The 17,236-nt window shown below is 33.7% G+C and overlaps 1 protein-coding gene across 1 annotated transcript; it reads left to right on the plus strand.

The window, feature by feature from the left end:
• The first annotated feature begins 13,743 nt into the window (after positions 1-13,743).
• On the plus strand, positions 13,744-16,239 carry LOC128203680 (putative nuclease HARBI1). Its single transcript, XM_052905200.1, has 5 exons — positions 13,744-13,839; positions 14,088-14,200; positions 14,364-14,475; positions 14,640-14,709; positions 14,865-16,239. Exons 1-5 carry the CDS (start codon positions 13,782-13,784, stop codon positions 15,172-15,174), a joined length of 663 nt encoding a protein of 220 aa, XP_052761160.1. The 5' UTR covers positions 13,744-13,781; the 3' UTR covers positions 15,175-16,239.
• The last annotated feature ends 997 nt before the right edge of the window (positions 16,240-17,236 follow it).

Below are 17,236 nucleotides of genomic sequence, written 5' to 3' on the forward strand. Positions count from 1 at the left end.
TTCTTGTCAGCGGGACTGCAAGGAAGTATGTGTATGTTTAATTGATGTGTCTTAAGTTTGCACCAAAGATTGAGAACAGCATGATAAAACACGTTTGGTTCGTTTAGGATTTTAGTATAATGAAGCGTAAATGGCATTCGATGATCAAGGCTTTTTATGCATCTGCAATCCAATCATATTGTATGATATTCTGCCTCCAACATGAATGACGTAACGTCATTGGAGCAATTTATAAGTTACGGGGCAAGAAGTGATCCGTGCTATGGGACTAAGGGGAGCAGAAAACTATATTTTGTTTCGAGATTCTCTCTCAACTGATATAGATTCTTTGCCCCGTATATCCAATATCGGGCCACCTTCTTAATACTTTATCTATATAAAAACATACCTTACGGGGTGAAGATGCATTTACAAACAATTATTGTTATAAAGTATCAGTTATCGGTTGTATTAGACACATGTATTGTACACAAATGATATAACCGATTTTTTCTTTTTGAGTTCCAATATCATTATATATGCATAAAGCTACAGAAACATGCTCAGTAGCAAAAAGTTCAAACATAAACCCGTGTCGATTATTGATATTCTGTTTACACATATTTGAGGGTTGATGCTAAGGTAAACTACCAAACCAAACATCAATATTGAGTTATCTTTTCCATAAAACTGATGGTAATATGTGATCGATATTGTTCTCTTTAGGTGTATTGGGATACTTATCGTTCTGGCTAATGTTTTTAATCAAACTCGAAGTGTAATAATGCAGCAAAACAAACTTTATGTATAATCATAATATAATAAAATATACAAATACAGTGGTGAGAGCAAACAAATGTCCGCGTTGGTTAAAGCAATTCATTGTCATTATGGACTGAACTATTTCATGACCACAATGTTTATAACTTGTATTCCACACAAACCGGCAATACTAAAATATCTTGTGATGAAACAGTATCCGATATAATAAGGTTGCAAGATTTACAAACCTGAATAGATTCTCCTGTTCTAAGTTATTCTTTTATTTAGGTCAGCCTATGTTCTAGGTTCGAAACCGATTTTAAGGTGAAGTGCTTTGTTAGCAACCAACACTATTTTCGTGACAAACATGTAACATTTTAAAATGATTATATACAATGAAATGTCGAAAAAATGGTAGACATATTAAGGTATTAGCCATGAAATACAACTCGGGGAACATCGGGTAACCTAGACATATATCGCCACTCGCCATAACAGATCGCGACGAACATCGGACTTATATTCGGCCTGTTCCGGATGTTGATACTGTTTGAAACAGAAGGTATTTCCCCGCTTTTCATAGGTCAATAATTGAAATATAATGTAATAAATGAATAATCACTTTAAGGGTACGTTTACAGCTGATTACTATACATCTAACAATTTGATTTATTGGAGTAAAACATGGATTATTAGTGAATTATACGCGTAGGAGAAGATTATCTGTCAATAAAAAAACAACACAAAAAACTGTCAACAATCAGCATCGAACTGGAATATTCAGATTTTGTGTCAGAGGGTTATGAATATAAGTAGACATTGAGCAGTTTTGTACGTTTATGTGTTCAAAAACGTTTGTGTTTTACTTTACCTTTGGAATTTTTAAATCATAATTGTTAGCTAAATGTTTAGAAAGCATGCTGATATTTTTACTTGTACTTATGTACATGTTACTTATTTTACATGTTAAATATTTTTATGTATATGAGTATGTACTCTTTATTGTGATTATTTTAGAAAATAAAAGACTTAAAATTTTGTTTAAAATCATTTTAAGTGTTTTGGTATGTGACCTTTTTAACATACAATCATACATGTACATTTCCGTTCTTTGTTTACAAAATGCATACTTTCAAAGTAAACCTGCGGGAAAGTTTTGCTAGATTTGGGGCTTGAACCCACAAACGCTAGTCGTGAAATATTAAACTGTTTATACTGTTGACATGTTATACGTTATAGCATTAGTTAAGAACTTTCACTTTGAAATTTTTGGAGGGGCATTTCCGCCCACTTAGTGTTCTTGTTTCTTCACATATTTTAGTTTTAGTTTTAAAACTCTGCATTCTGAGTTAATATATAAATAAAATGCATTAATTTGAAATAAAAGTGCACAATATATGAAAACGTCCAATTAAGCTTAATATTTTTTTACAAGATTAAGGTTCATTTTTAAGCATTTTATTAGCTATAAAATTATATGGTTACATGACATTATGTATATTTTCTTCAAAACTGGACGGTAAACTATCATAAATTGTCTTTTAAATTGTTTAACAGACATCGTAGAAAATATCTGAAATTATTTAAGATCAATCAAAATGTTTTTTTTCCATTTCTACCGATATTGAATTCGTTTGAACTTTAGTTTTCCGTGAATTGAAGTAAATTCTACCAGACATTATTGTTACTTATGTGAAAAACTACAGAAACAAGCGCAGGAGCGAAAAGTTTAAACATAAACCCGGTTTAATGGCACTGGGTAAACGCCAAAGACATAGAACACAAAAAAGAAAGATCACAAACAAGAAACATGGAAGAACAGCACAAAACTCCACAAACAACACAATGCATACACACTATATCTTAAAAAACTATGTATGTTTATCATGTATTGTACACAAATAATATATCATGTATTGTACACAAGTAATATAAACTAACAAATTATTTTTAATTCCGATAGTCGACTATTGATAATGTTATAATTAAAATACATTTTGTAAGGGTTTGATGTCGAATTCAAATATCAAAAAAAATATGTGGTGAAACATATATCAACTATTTGATCGATATTATTGTTTATAATTTATATATTTGAAATAATTCAGTTTAGATTTTTATTTAGATAAAGCAGAAATATTGTGTTTCTTTATATAAATAAATATATATAAGCGTTTACTTTTTAAAAGAATACATTATGATTTCTACTATCGTCGATTAAGCTTATAATTCATTTGGTTCGCTGAATTGATGTTTTAGATGTCAATTTCGTTTTTTTTTTCTTATTCATCGGACACTTGGGTTAAGACTTTGAGACGGCGGATGGCAATCATTAGATCCACAACGTGAAGGTATGTTGAACAAAGCTGGATCAATATCTTTGTTCCAAATTGACGTATTTTTAACTTTATTTGTTGATCTCATTGTGTATTATTGAAACTAGTACTTCTTTTCTTGTGTTCTTATATATCTCATTATGTGTAAATTCTGGTGAATCATACTTGACAAGTGAGTTGTTTATATGGTATTAAACAATTCGTTTTATTTGTTTGTATTACTCGACCGAATTAACCTGAACTCTGTTAGCTGACATTCACAAATTAATTATTTTCCCACTATATTATAGGATTATTACGCACCGGTCAATCTTATTCAATACGTGGTAAAATCATAACATGGTGATTTATGTATACTTAATCGTTTACCACCTATCAGCTGTTTCAATAGATAAATGGGTAAAACACTTGTATATTGATATTTAAAAATTGATTTTGATGCTTCTAGCCTGTGAGTTAGAGCTCCACGTTAATAGAACATGTTTTCATAATTAGTGTTTATCTGATGATTTAAAATATGTCTTATAGCCATGGTTGGATTTAGCTCTTTGTATCTGTTTTTTCTGTTTAAAATTATCTGAAATATTCGTCAACAAGCCTTTTTAAGCTATTTTGTTTCTGTATTTTTTTGTATAAATATTTTAACATACAGTCAAACAACATATAAAGTGTGCATGTTTACTAAGTGTTGTTACATGAATATGTATTTTAAATTAAATACTTTGTCAGTGCTGAATCAAATCTTTATGGCTTCTACTTAATAATTTAGTTTCATCAGCATGCCGAACCAGATTTAAAAAAATAAAGTTTGGTTTCCCCTCCATTTTTCACCAATTTTCACTCATCACTTAGTGTTGTTTTTCTCTACAATACACACGAGAGGTTGCAAATGTTATTTGTTATATTTTAAAACTAGTATAGTATAAAACTTAACATATTCAAAAACCGACACAATCGAATATCTGAGATCAAAAGAAATCAGCGATCGATTAAGACTTTCCCAAACACTCGAAAATCACTTAGAAGATAAGCTGAATCTAAAACAACGTATATTTCTATAGTGTATGCATTTTATACAATACACTGTTATGTCAGTATCTGGTGTGACCTACCAACATTCTTTAATGAACATCATGCAGTTACTTGACTTTAAAATACATTTTTTGCAGAGCACACGTTGAGTAAGTAAATGGCACTCATTAGTTTAAAATGTATCGCTTTAGCCCTCAATGATTGTACTTAATTTCGCACATGCAAATACGAATACGAGTTTTTAAGCTAAACATTTCATTGGATCAAAAAACATGTATAAAGTACTTGACATTTTACGAGAGAAAATATTTAATACTTTGAGCAAAAAGGGCAATTTTATTCATTTGTTCATGCTTAAATAACAAAAAAAGCAATCTTTGTAAGTTAAATGCCAAGCGTGTTTAAGCACGTCTGATTTACCTTGACGCGACAAGGATGATGTACTATTTTCGACCAGTTTTGGTATAATGTAATTAAGATTTGTATAATTTTGGGAACGACCTCAATATCTAGTGTAACAAGTTCACACAATATATCAGTTGTTAAGTTAAAATGATCTAAAACATGCTAAATAAAATAAACACTTAATAAATGCGGCAATGCCATTCTGAAAATTGTTACTTATAAAAGAGGTTCTGAGAATTAAACTTACCGGTTTATCGTGATGCGGATTTCGAAAATCACGAATTAATCGGCATCTTGACAAGTAACAACTGCGTTAAATTTAAAAGGTAAATGCTCTTCGAAATCTATAAGCATTCTAGTGCACTTCGGCACGTATAATTCTATTTGTTTTGTCAAAATGCAACCATTAATGCAATACCCAATGAATGTTTTTATTTTTTAAATTATTTCTATAACGTCAATATTTGTCCTGAAACTGCTTCACCTACCTTTCTTGATAACAAACTAAACCTTGACTATGCAAACTGCGAAATCGACCTGGGAAGACTATGACCGTAAAGTTGGAAGGTAGTTGGTAGTTATTAGTTGGTCATTCGAATATTCAAATACCTACCAGTTGCCAGTTGGGTATTTGAATATTCAACTACTTGCTAGTTGCCAGTTGGGTATTCGAAAAATCAGAGTTAGATGTTGATGTTCATATTAAGCTTCTCGACTATTTCAAGTAGGTAGTTGGGAATTCAGATTATGTCTATATATATATGGTTTAAAAGGACACATATGGAAAATCAAACGTCATATGTTTGTTTATCCATATACACATATATATTTTTGCGACAAAAACTGTTTGAAATCACTATTATTCGTATATTCGCAAGTCGGATATGCGACCATTTCCAGTCGATTATTCGCAAATGTTCAACTACTAACCAGTCAGTAGTTGGGGATTTAGAATTTGTCTATGTATACGGTTTTAAAGGTCACATATGGAAAAATCAAACGCCAAATGTTTCTTTATGCATGTTCACATATGTAATTTTCCATAAATACTGTTTTAAATCATTTTTATTCGTATATTCGCCAGTCAGATATTCGACCATTTCCTGTCGATTATTCGCAAATATTCAACTACTAACCAGTCAGTAGTTTGGAATTCAGATTATGTCTTTATATAAGGTTTTAGAGGTCAAAAATGGAAAATTCGACCGCCAAGTGTTTCTTTATGCATGTACACATATGTATTTTTGCGACAAACACTGTTTTAAATTACTTTAATTTGTATATTCGCCAGTCGATTATTCGCGGATATTTAACTACTAACCAGTCAGTTGTTGGGGATTCAGATTATGTCTATACATATGGTTTTATAGGTTAGATATGGAAATTCGACCGCCAAGTGTTTCTTTATGCATGTTCACATATGTTTCTTTTCGTCAACCACTGTTTTAAATCACTTTTATTCGTATATTCGCCAGTCGGATATTCGACCATTTCCAGTGGATTATTCGTGAATGTTCAACTACTAACCAGTTAGTAGTTGGGGATTCAGATTATGTCTATATATCCTGTTTTAAAGGTCAAATATGAACAATTTGATCGCCAAATGTTTCTTTATGCATGTTCACATATGTATATTTGCGACAAACACTGTTTTAAATCAATTTTATTTGTATATTCGCCAGTCAGATATTCGACCATTTCCAGTCGATTATTCGCGAATATTCAACTAGTAAACGGTCAGTAATTGGGGATTCTGATTATGTCTCTATTTTGTTTGTAAAGGTCACACATGGTAAAATCAAACGCCAAATGTTTCTTTATGCATGCACACTTGACACCGCCATTGTGTTTTCCTGTTGACAAATCGTCTCGATCATAAATTTCAGGAATGAAAGTTTATTCTCCGTATCACAGAGGATCCGGGACCAGAGACAGAAAAACAACGAACATAACGACGATATATCTTATTTTTGAACTTTAACCTTTATGCCTGAAAAAAGGTTAGGGTGGGCGAGGAAAAAATAGGGTCTATCGGGTTACCGGAAACACAGGGTTTGTTGACATTAGGTTATGGACTGTATCCAAAACTCAGACTGCCATAAGTCCTTTTAATTGTTTCTAAACAAGGTTTACAAAGGTTTCAGGCACATTTTAAACATAAATATATGTGCAAGTTGGATGCAAACGGATATGTCATTCGAGTATAAAGAAAATATTAACAATAACATGAATATACACAATAGGAAGTTTTCTGGCCTTCAAATTGAAAATAGGATAAACAGTTAATGTCATTTTGCAATTAAAGACAGTACAAATTTGTATTTAGAAAACAAATCTTTTACAATAATAAACAAAAAATGACACGGTCATTATGTTTTAATATCATATTTGAACATTCTAGAGATTGTTGATAGTTGAACTGTTTAATACAAGAGCACTGCCCATATTTCATATCTGCCAACAATTCAATTTGTTCAATCTGTGTGTGACCACATGCATGTTATGATGTTTTAAACCATATGACAGTACTCACAATGCTGTTCTTTGAAAATACACAATACTACATAAGCAGTAATCAGTACAGACATGAAAGTGAGTTCTCAAGTATCCATTTCTCAGTACAAATCACAAGAACTGACTATCAGTATTAAATAATGTACAACTTTCTTATAATGCCACATGACTTTTTATAAAATTGCTAATCTATATCTACTTTATTTAACGTTAAGTTACACTCGTGTCTTAGATTTATGTTAAATTTTAGTGTCAATAAGATTTTTACAGCAGTATGAGGAAGACGAGCTTCCCGACAAATTCTTTCTCTCTGTGATGGCATGTGCCGGCTGTTGCCGTACACATTCCAGCGTGGAATATCTATTCCAGGCCCGTGTCGACCACCTCCAGGTTGGTTGCCTCAAGGGGCTTTGGCTGCTAAAAAGCAGCATGAACCCTGGCTGCATCTCGATTACCCTCGTAATTGCTGTCTGAAGATGATTTAACAAATATTACAAGTAAATATTGCAACTAAAAATAGCGACTTGCATAATTGCCCAGTTTATTTAAATTTATTCTAAAATAATGCTTACATGTTCATATTTTAATCGCAAATTCGAACTCTCTTGACCTATGTGGAGAAAAACAAACACTAAACAATTGCAATTTTGTTGAAAGGAGAAAGCAGGTTATGAATAATATTTATCAAGTGAAAATAACATACTGTCACCCCTTCTTTCTGTTTCGCTAGAACTTTCCCGCTGTCCTTTCCTATCGCTGACGTTTTGGACCGGCGAGTACCAGTAGCTCTTCTTTTTCCTTTGTAGGCAGCTCTTCCGGAACTTTAAGGGGTAAAGCAAAGAGAAGTGTCAGTTGCTAGCACTGTAACTTCAGGTCTTACCTCGGAATCATTTTCTGGACTAAGCAAGGGAAAAAACTCAGGAGAGTCCTTTAACCGGTCTCGCAGACGAGATGGTCCTGTAAGCCACAAACATTTTTGCAGCTGGTCAGGGTTTGAACCTCTACTGCCAACGTCAGCTGGGGTTTCAGAGGAACAAATATAACTCCACTGTTGTGGTGAACTAGAATGTCTAATTCTCTGAACTCTGTTGCTAACATATGTAGGGAAGCGTCTCGATTGGTTGTTAATATAGCCAAGTATTATACGGCTGTCTGTATTGAACATTGCTGAAGAAATTGGGATGCCAATATTTCTCAACACAACATCTGCAATCTCAACTGCCAATACAGCGGCACACAATTCCAAGCGTGGGATACTATGGCTACTGAGTGGTGCTATCTTCGTATTTTCCAACACAAAACCAACTTGTTTTGTCTGAGGCATAATTCCAACTACATATGCCACCGCCGAAATAGCTAACTCTGATGCATCTGTATAAATGTGAAGTTCTACACATAACAATCTCAACTGAAATCTCAACTGAATGTTACAGTAACATCTTGGAACCTGAATCTTACAGGGAATCTTTCCACTTATTCTCAATCTCTTGGGGAACTGGTTCGTCCCAGCTCTTGTCAATTGCCATAACCTCTCTTAAGATTATTTTACTACCAATAGTAACAGGTGCCACATATCATATTGGGTCAAACAAACTGTTCACTGCACCCAAAATCCCACGCCTAGTAAGAGGGCAAACTGGATGTTCTACCTTGAAGTTGAAACTTTCTGAGCTTAGTGACCAAGCTATACCTAAATTGCGCTGAACAGAGAGAGCCTGTTTTATATATAGAATCCGACAATAAACAAATATTGACTTGACTTGACTTGAGGGCCTCATTCTCAAAGTCAAGACACCTTATGTCTTTTGCTAGATCAGCAACATCAAAGGCTTTCATAACATCTACTCTACTAGATGCAATATTATGAAGACGGAGACCACATGCAGCTAGATCTTTCTGCGTTCTCCTTATTAAACTAACAACTTCGTCCGAAGTTTCTTTAGAAATTAATTACATCATCAACATAAAAAATCGAGATACATAATCTCTCACATCTGCTTCAGAATCTGAAACAGATTTCGTAAGCCTTAAGTAGCAACAGCTTGTGGAGGACTGTTGCCAAACATATGAACACACATTCGATATTCTATCAGTTTTTTATCAGAATTATTTCCCTTTTACCACCAAAATCCCAGAAAATTACGATGTTTCGAATCAACTTTGAAAATGTAAAACATCTGCTTTATGTCGGCTGTAACAGAACTCGTTCATTCCTAAACCTCACTAGAACACCTAGCAAACTGCTTGTAAAAACTGGGCCAGATAAAAGAACTGAGATGAGGGAAATGCCTCGATACTAAGCGGAGGAATCAAAAACTTCTTGGACCTGATCTGAATTTTGGGAATTGATCACACCAAACACAGGTAGATACCAGCAATCCTCTTCATGAGACAGAGGTAGGGCTATTTCAGCATGGCCTTTGTCAATTATTTTAGACATGAAATCTACCAATTGCTGTTTTTTCACAGGGTTCTTAGACAAGCTAGAGTATAAGGAATGGGCTCGCTTCAAAGCCATCTCCCGGCTATTTGGAAGTTTCTCTCTCGGTTTCCTGAAAGGCAATGGTGCAACTCAATGGCCGCCGTCATTTTTCTGCATTCTTTCATCCATGATATGCATGAAATCATGATCATCAACAGACAAAGAACGCTGATTGTCATCAACATTTCTCACGAAATCATGGTCATAGCTATATTAGTTTTCAACAGCTGAGTGAACAGAATCGCATTGCTTAAACAAAGATGGCCGACTATTTGACAATAAATGAATCTTGTTCACATTAACCATGTTGTTGGCATGAAAGTCACCTACACAAAGCTCATTAATTACAACCCAGCCTAACCTCCAGCGTTGAGCAAATGGTGCCCCTGGTGGACCTACTATTTGATCTAAAACATGATGAGCATCTATAACATCTCTGCCTAACAAAAGTAATATTTGCGCATGTTCATCGGGCTGAGGCAATCTATCAACAATTTCATACAAATGTGAAAAATCTCTAACCTTGTCAGGTGTACAAAATTCATGTGTGTTACATGGAATATTAGCTTATTCTATGATAGTTGGCAAATGGTAACATACAGAACCATCGGGCGACATAACATTACAGTTGCCAGCTCGTCTTCCCCTAGTTACAGTAGTACCTGCACATGAATTCATAGAATACTCATGTTCAAAACCTTTAATACCTAACATGCAACTCAGGCCACTTTATTAACAAGTCTATCTCCTCTGAAGGAGATGCTTCAATCTCCTGAATGACTGAACTAAAGGTCGATTTTCGGGATTGAAAATTTACGGGCTGCTCATTTAATGTTGCTAATCTTGACATTGAAATGTCTTTTCGCAAAAGGAATTTAGTGAAGTCGCTGTTACACGTAGTTTTTCCTGTAGTGGCAGAAGCAGGCTCAGATTTCAAAGGCTGACCGTTTTCACCAGTTTTCTGGACGTGTTCGCCTGTTCTAACCAATTTGGAATGTCTGCCAGTTCAGAGCTGACGGAGCTATCATGTTCAGCTTCCGCGATAGCGACCACCTTTTTCTCTTCAAGTAGTCTAGTCTCATACTAATCTCGATCTCTGTTTCTTACTAGCAGCACCAGCAGCGCTAAATTAATGTTGTAATGAGACGTATTAAATAATGTAATTGTCGATTGAATTTCGCTACAGTATCTTCAAAGTTTGCCATGGCTTTGGTTGATAAAATTCTGCTTGTCCGGAGACTTTCTCGGTACACCTGTGTACGACTAAGACGTGAAGTATTCTTTGCCAGTTACGTATTGTTTTTTTTTACTGTTTTGCCGTAGCGCAGACAGCAAACCAAGTAAACAACACTTTCCAACGTTAACTTTTTTGGTGTTGAGTACGTATGTGGTAAAAACTGAAAATACACAAGTACAGAAATATACCACGTGGGCTACATTTTGAGCAAAAATCAAAAACAGTATATTTTTATAATATGTAGTTCAAAAATTATTTAAACAAAAAGATAAAACATTGACTAATTTTAGTTAATATCAACTTTGTTCTGTACGCATGGTATTTGACACTGAAATACTTAAAATCTTGGTGTGAACAAATTGGGTACGAAATCAGAAATCAGTTTTATCAGATTTTACCTAAAATACAGAATAATTCTTAATAAAACACATAATCTGATGCTAGCTTGATAGTAAAGAAACAAGAATACATACACCAATGTGAACGTCAGGCTTTAAATACTGTCTAAACGTCAAAAAAGTCAGTAGAGAAAGGGCATGATCGCCGTCCACAAAACTATTAGTGTCAGAATGGAAAGATCGTTATCATCAAGGTTACAATCCACTAATTGTCGTTAGCGGAGACGGGGGAGCAACACAATCATTTATAGTGACATTGTAGAGGCAAAATCGAAATTGTGACATCTTAACATTAGATTTAATTAATCAAAAACGCTATTGAAAACAAGAAATAAATTATGTTTCACCGCAAACCATTCTGTTATATATGGCGTGGCATACATTTAATATCAAAGAAAGAGCTTGAATTACGTGCAATTTGATACTTTATGCAACTATTTATATAATATGATAATTTTGCTTCTCGCACTATGTTTATAAAAGTTAAATGCTTTTGGAACATGTATAGGGCGATTTAAGTTCTTATTATTCATTTTTGTCGTAAAATGACGTGTTGGTATTCACTTTAAATAACACTGATACGAACACATCAAACAATTACGGTACTTGACCAGATGAAAAGTTACAAATTGCTACAAAAACATTTGCAAAAAGCAAGAATTTATTTTTTCAAATGAATGTCGTTAATAAAGTTGTATATAAATCGATACTATAAAATAGAAAGTAAAAATGGAAGGAAACGTAATAGTTCTCAAGAGATAAAATAAACGAAGCTTATAGTCGTATGAGCAGGTACTGATAAGTTAGATTATATATAAGTATAGTGGTTATTTGTAAATTATTAGTGCAATAAAGTTTACTTCATAAGTAGCAATAACAGCATGACGCCGTATTTAACGCTTCTATATTCTGCACAAATGCTAATACGACCCCTCACTCAATATAACTCCCGCAAACATTTATACCAAGTGCCGAAAATGGTACCAAAATCATCATGAATAATTTATCTATCAACTGCAGTAAGGGTTTAATTTCATTCTATGAGACAATGTAAAACGAGTAAAAAGTTTCAAAAGCATTTTTTTTTTAATTTGCCGTTTGACGGTCTTGGGACGTTTTGACTGACATTTTATTCTTCCGTTTTTTTCCCCGGCTATTTTAAGAATTGTTTTGAATGTGAATGAATAACTTTACAAGGATACATTGATGTCTCCTGCATCGATGGGTATAACTTTTAAAAACTATTATGGAGTTTTTCTGTTGTTTTTTTACAAAAACTAAAATTCGGGATCAAACATGTTGATTTATAACTCAAACTCGAAGGAGAAAACCAATGCATCATCGAATTTCTGAAAATTTAATCATTTATCTACAAAGTGATAGCATCTGTTTGATTCAGTAATCTATCGCATTTTCCGCAACGGCTATTTATAAAATCATCGTTTCTGGAAGTGGCCAAAAGCAAGAACAATTTGATGACTCATTAGGCATGCAACCTTACAAGCCGAGAGTATCCGAATTAACCAGGAGGTATTTTTGTTTACTTAAAATGCCAACCTCTGTTAATGTGAATTATATTGAGTAAAAATTGAGGTAGGTTTATGCATATCATTGTTTTATTAGGTTTAGATTGCTTTTTATTAGGTGTAGTCAATCCTTGTTTTGTTCAAATGTTTTATAACTTAGTACATTAGTCAATTGCAATTGCTTTTATTTTGGATATTGTGATCTGTTTTAAAGAAATCAACAGACCGGATTCTTTAGCTATCTGGTCACTTTCAGTTTAAAAACAAGCCCCTGCTTCTATTTCAAAGAATAATAAGGCATGTCATGATGATTAGTGCACAATAATATCTTTTTAAAATTTTAGTAAAACAATCAGGTGACTGCGCAAATGTTTTTTATGTTAGACAGGATGTGTTCTTGAATGCTAAAATACTAATTGATGACTTAATGGGAATTTGGCAGTCATATTTATTTGAGCCATTCTAAAAAATAGATAACAGTCTATCCAGTTATAGTTAAATTGTTCAGTTCCATGCCACCTTTAATGATCTTAATGCCAGGCCCCATTATCACGAAAGAACTTAAGACAACACTCTGACTCAATCTCAAAGAATGAACTTAAAACAGGACTCATTTTAAGTCAAAACTCATTTCAGTGTCCACAAAAAAACTCAATCTCAAACTCAAGAAATCAAGCTTAACATTTGAGACAGCCTTGTAGCACTCTCAATTTTTGTCTCAAACTCAAAAATTGCCGACAACTATGTAGATAGATTCTAGCGTTTGCAGAGAATCGCTATGTATGGTCAACAGCGGATTCCAAGAGTGTTAAAAGACAGGGCCAAACCGTTGGAGAGTTTATCAAGAGTGGAAGTTCGGGAGAGATACCGTTTTTATCCTGAAACAATCGTAATGATAGTGGGTGTTGTTTTTAATGAACTTGATGCTGCAACAAGACGAAGCTTGCCACTACCACCTCTTCTCTCTGTGCTTGTAACATTCAATTTTTCGCCACGGGAGCTCACCATTTGTTAATTGCCGAGATTCATGGAATTTCCCGTCCATCTGTGGGGCGTGCCATAGACAGGATTACCAACGCACTGTGCAGGCACATCAACAAGTTTATAAGCATGCCTGTTAATGATGCAGAGAGAAGAATAAAGAAGAAGGAATTTTACAGCATCGCTGGTATTAAACTTTTATATTTAATACCGTTTTTATTGGTTGTTAATGTAATTAATGTAAACTTCCGGAAATGCCTTTACCTAGTGAAGGTTAAGTTCAACTCTCTTAATGCTGCATGCTAGTTTCGACAGTTACGCCCCTTGCCTTAAATAACTTAAGGAATCATTACATTGCTTTATTGTTCATTTAAAACCACACGTTTGCAATACTTGTTTACTGTTAATTGCATTTTGCGCTATCTTACTTTTCAGGATTCCCGAACGTGCTGGGGTGCATAGACTGCACACATGTCCGCATCAGAGCCCCAACACATAACGAAGCAGATTTCGTAAATCGAAAAGGGTTCCATTCAGTGAACATTCAGGTTTAATATTTTTTCATTACCATATGACAAAAAACTAATTCAATAAATGAATCATCAAATTAAAATGTTATCATCCCCATCATATAGGTTGTCCGAATAGGTATGTTGGTGGTGTTGATTTAAAAGGTTACTTTCTAATTTTCATATTGTTTTCATGTGACAGATGGTATGCGATGCTCGTTTAATCATCATGGATGTCGTAGCCAAGTGGCCCGGGAACGTACAAGACAGTCGTATATTTAGGGAAAGCAGATTATGTGCAGTGTTGGAGAATGGTATTTAGGCCAATTTATATATGAAAAACGTTTTATTGTTTCAATTATAAATGACGTACAACATGCCAATTGTACTTCAAGCAAAGCACTGTCCCGTACTTATTTTGCGACAACAATCAATGTACTGCACTACACACTTTTTGAAAGGAAACTGACTTTTGCAGGAATGGATGGAGTGTTGCTAGGAGATAGTGGCTATGCATGTAAGAAATACTTGATGACGCCATACCTAAACCCCCAGACTTCAGACACAGGAGAGGTATTGCCGGTCATGTTCAGTCGTGTTAGTTTTAATGATATAATTCCGACATGACATAATAATGAAACTTTCTAGTCAAAGATAGTATAATTGTTATTTTAAATAAAGATTTATGTTAAAAATAAATTCTTACCAACCAAATTCTGAATGATTTCAGATTTAACAGATCACTGTGTAAAACTAGAGTCATCATCGAGCAAACGTTTGGTGTTTTAAAGCGGAGGTTTGCTGTTATGTCGTACGGGATAAGGACATCCGAGATGAAGGCTTGTAGGACGACAATGGCGTGTGCCATCCTGCACAACATCGGGATTAAGCTGGGAGACTCATTTGGACGCTTTGTGGTCGAGTCCGACAATCACCCAGATGCACCGAACCAACCGGTTGATGTTGCAGGAAATGCCTTTAGGGACTTTGTCAGCACGACATATGTTTCGTAAAGTGTACTGAATCAGTAGAAGAGCAGTATATCTGCTTTAATTGATTATCACTTCAAGCTGGCTGTATTAGTAATAGGATAGTAAGTGGTAAATATACAATGAACCAGTTTTCTTTCGAACTGTACTTGCGTTTTTATTTATTTTTCAAACTTTAAAGACGGAAAATACAGTCTAACAACATTATTTACAAATTAATTTTAATTTAGCAGGAGAATAACCATTATTAAAACATCGATGATACAATAATATAACTACGTTTAACTCAATCATTTTAGACAAATATAAGGATATCACATTTTTACATCAAACTTATTCGAATCAGAATCGGTATTTTTTGGAGTGTTTTGTTTACTTGTATATGCTTATACTTGACAATGACAGTTCGGTATGGCTATTGAACATGCACTAACTCATATGGAAATGGGGTTTACAATTGTCACAAAGATCAATTTCATCAAGTTTCTCAAAATGTACATGACATAAGTGCACAATATACACGAATAGTATGAGCCCATAACCATTAAAATATCAGTTTTGAGGTACTTATAATAAACAATAAAAGCTAATTGATTTACTTGAATGCCATTGATTTCCACAGTATCTCCCAATACTGTCAGAATTCAAGCATGAAGATGCTTAGCACTACTTTGGATGTTTTCTCTGTGATTATATGACATTAAAATATAAACAGCATTTACTTTAACAATCACAATTTAAGTTATGGCAAAACAGTGATTGGTCTCCATGGTTACATTTCTTAACAAAATTTCAAGTTAATAATTGCTTATCTGAACAAATATCATTTGCAGCATAAAACACTATTTCAGAATCATATCAATGGAGCAGTCAAGACTACACAAAAATGACAATCTGTACAAATGAATTCACATGAAATACTGCATTTACAACTTAATATTTTCCTGGCATACAAAAAAGAAATATCAATTCTGACATTCAGTCTTGACATGTATAACTGCTCCACATATGGTTTATATAACATTGTTTGACAACACATGTTCAGTACAACAGACCGAGATGTGGTGTACTATCCTGTTCGAAGAAATGCATATCTTGTTCTCAATAGCTTCACTACAAAAAAGTAACTTAATCGAAAATGGTTGCAATTGTGTCATCAACAATCCAAATGATAACAGTAGCCATACACATATGTCGATAGGCATGATAAGGTAGTCATCTCTGAAACTTGAAAATAATCATTGATACTAATAAAGTTGTATTTGCTGCTTGTGAAAGGACTATATATATATAGGGCATAAGACAAAGTCTGAATAGTATCAAAGAATTAAATGAAAATACCATTCTACCTACTTGTTTAACTGTTTCTAAAGTGTACACTATTATAGCTTTTCATTTCACTGTTCACATGTTATAGATAAGTTATAGATAACATAAAGTTCTTAACACTATTTTGTGTTGAACATCATGTTTAGAAAAGTAATACAAGATGAATTCTCGAATCTATGAACACAACTATATACAAAGAACTAATGACATATTGCAAATATTTTTGTTTAAATAAGAGATATTCACAAATTCAGTAGACTTTTCAGTTTTTAATTGTTTTAACAGAACATTGAATAAATAAAGGGTTTACAATTCATTGAATGGTATGATAGAACTATTGCTAAACACTTGTTCAAGGTTTTTTTCAAGTATTGCTTTTTTCAGTTCAAATAACTCATTCTCATTGGCTACTCGGTTCTCGGCCAACTTCAGTTCTACTCTGGCTCTCTTCTTTTCCAGCTCATACAGTTCGTCCACCTCACCTGATCGTTTCAAAAGCCTGATAAACATAATAAATGAAAAGAACCATTGAAAAAGGATAGATAGAGTCAGTTATATAGTTTCAGCACATTATGAAGTGAATGAGACTCATGAAATTTACTAGACTGTGGTTTTCTTCCTATAATTAAATACAAACTTTGCCCAAAATGACATACATTTTCTCTGCATTTTCTCTGCAAATACACATGGAACTTCATCTGAAAAATAAATAAACAACCTAATAAACGTAATAAACTGAGGAATAGGCATGAACATT

The sequence above is a fragment of the Mya arenaria genome, chromosome 9 (assembly GCF_026914265.1).
Source record: "Mya arenaria isolate MELC-2E11 chromosome 9, ASM2691426v1".
In the NCBI taxonomy this organism is placed as follows: Eukaryota; Metazoa; Mollusca; class Bivalvia; order Myida; family Myidae; genus Mya; species Mya arenaria.

What these genes read in the sequence shown, in the direction of transcription:
- LOC128203680 (XM_052905200.1), top strand. Translation starts at nt 13,782, where the DNA reads ATGCCTGTTAATGATGCAGAGAGAAGAATAAAGAAGAAGGAATTTTAC. An exon ending in GGAATTTTACAGCATCGCTG is followed by an intron (nt 13,840 to 14,087) that starts GTATTAAACTTT and finishes CTTACTTTTCAG; the next exon opens with GATTCCCGAACGTGCTGGGG. An exon ending in TTGATGACGCCATACCTAAA is followed by an intron (nt 14,710 to 14,864) that starts CCCCCAGACTTC and finishes AAAATAAATTCT; the next exon opens with TACCAACCAAATTCTGAATG.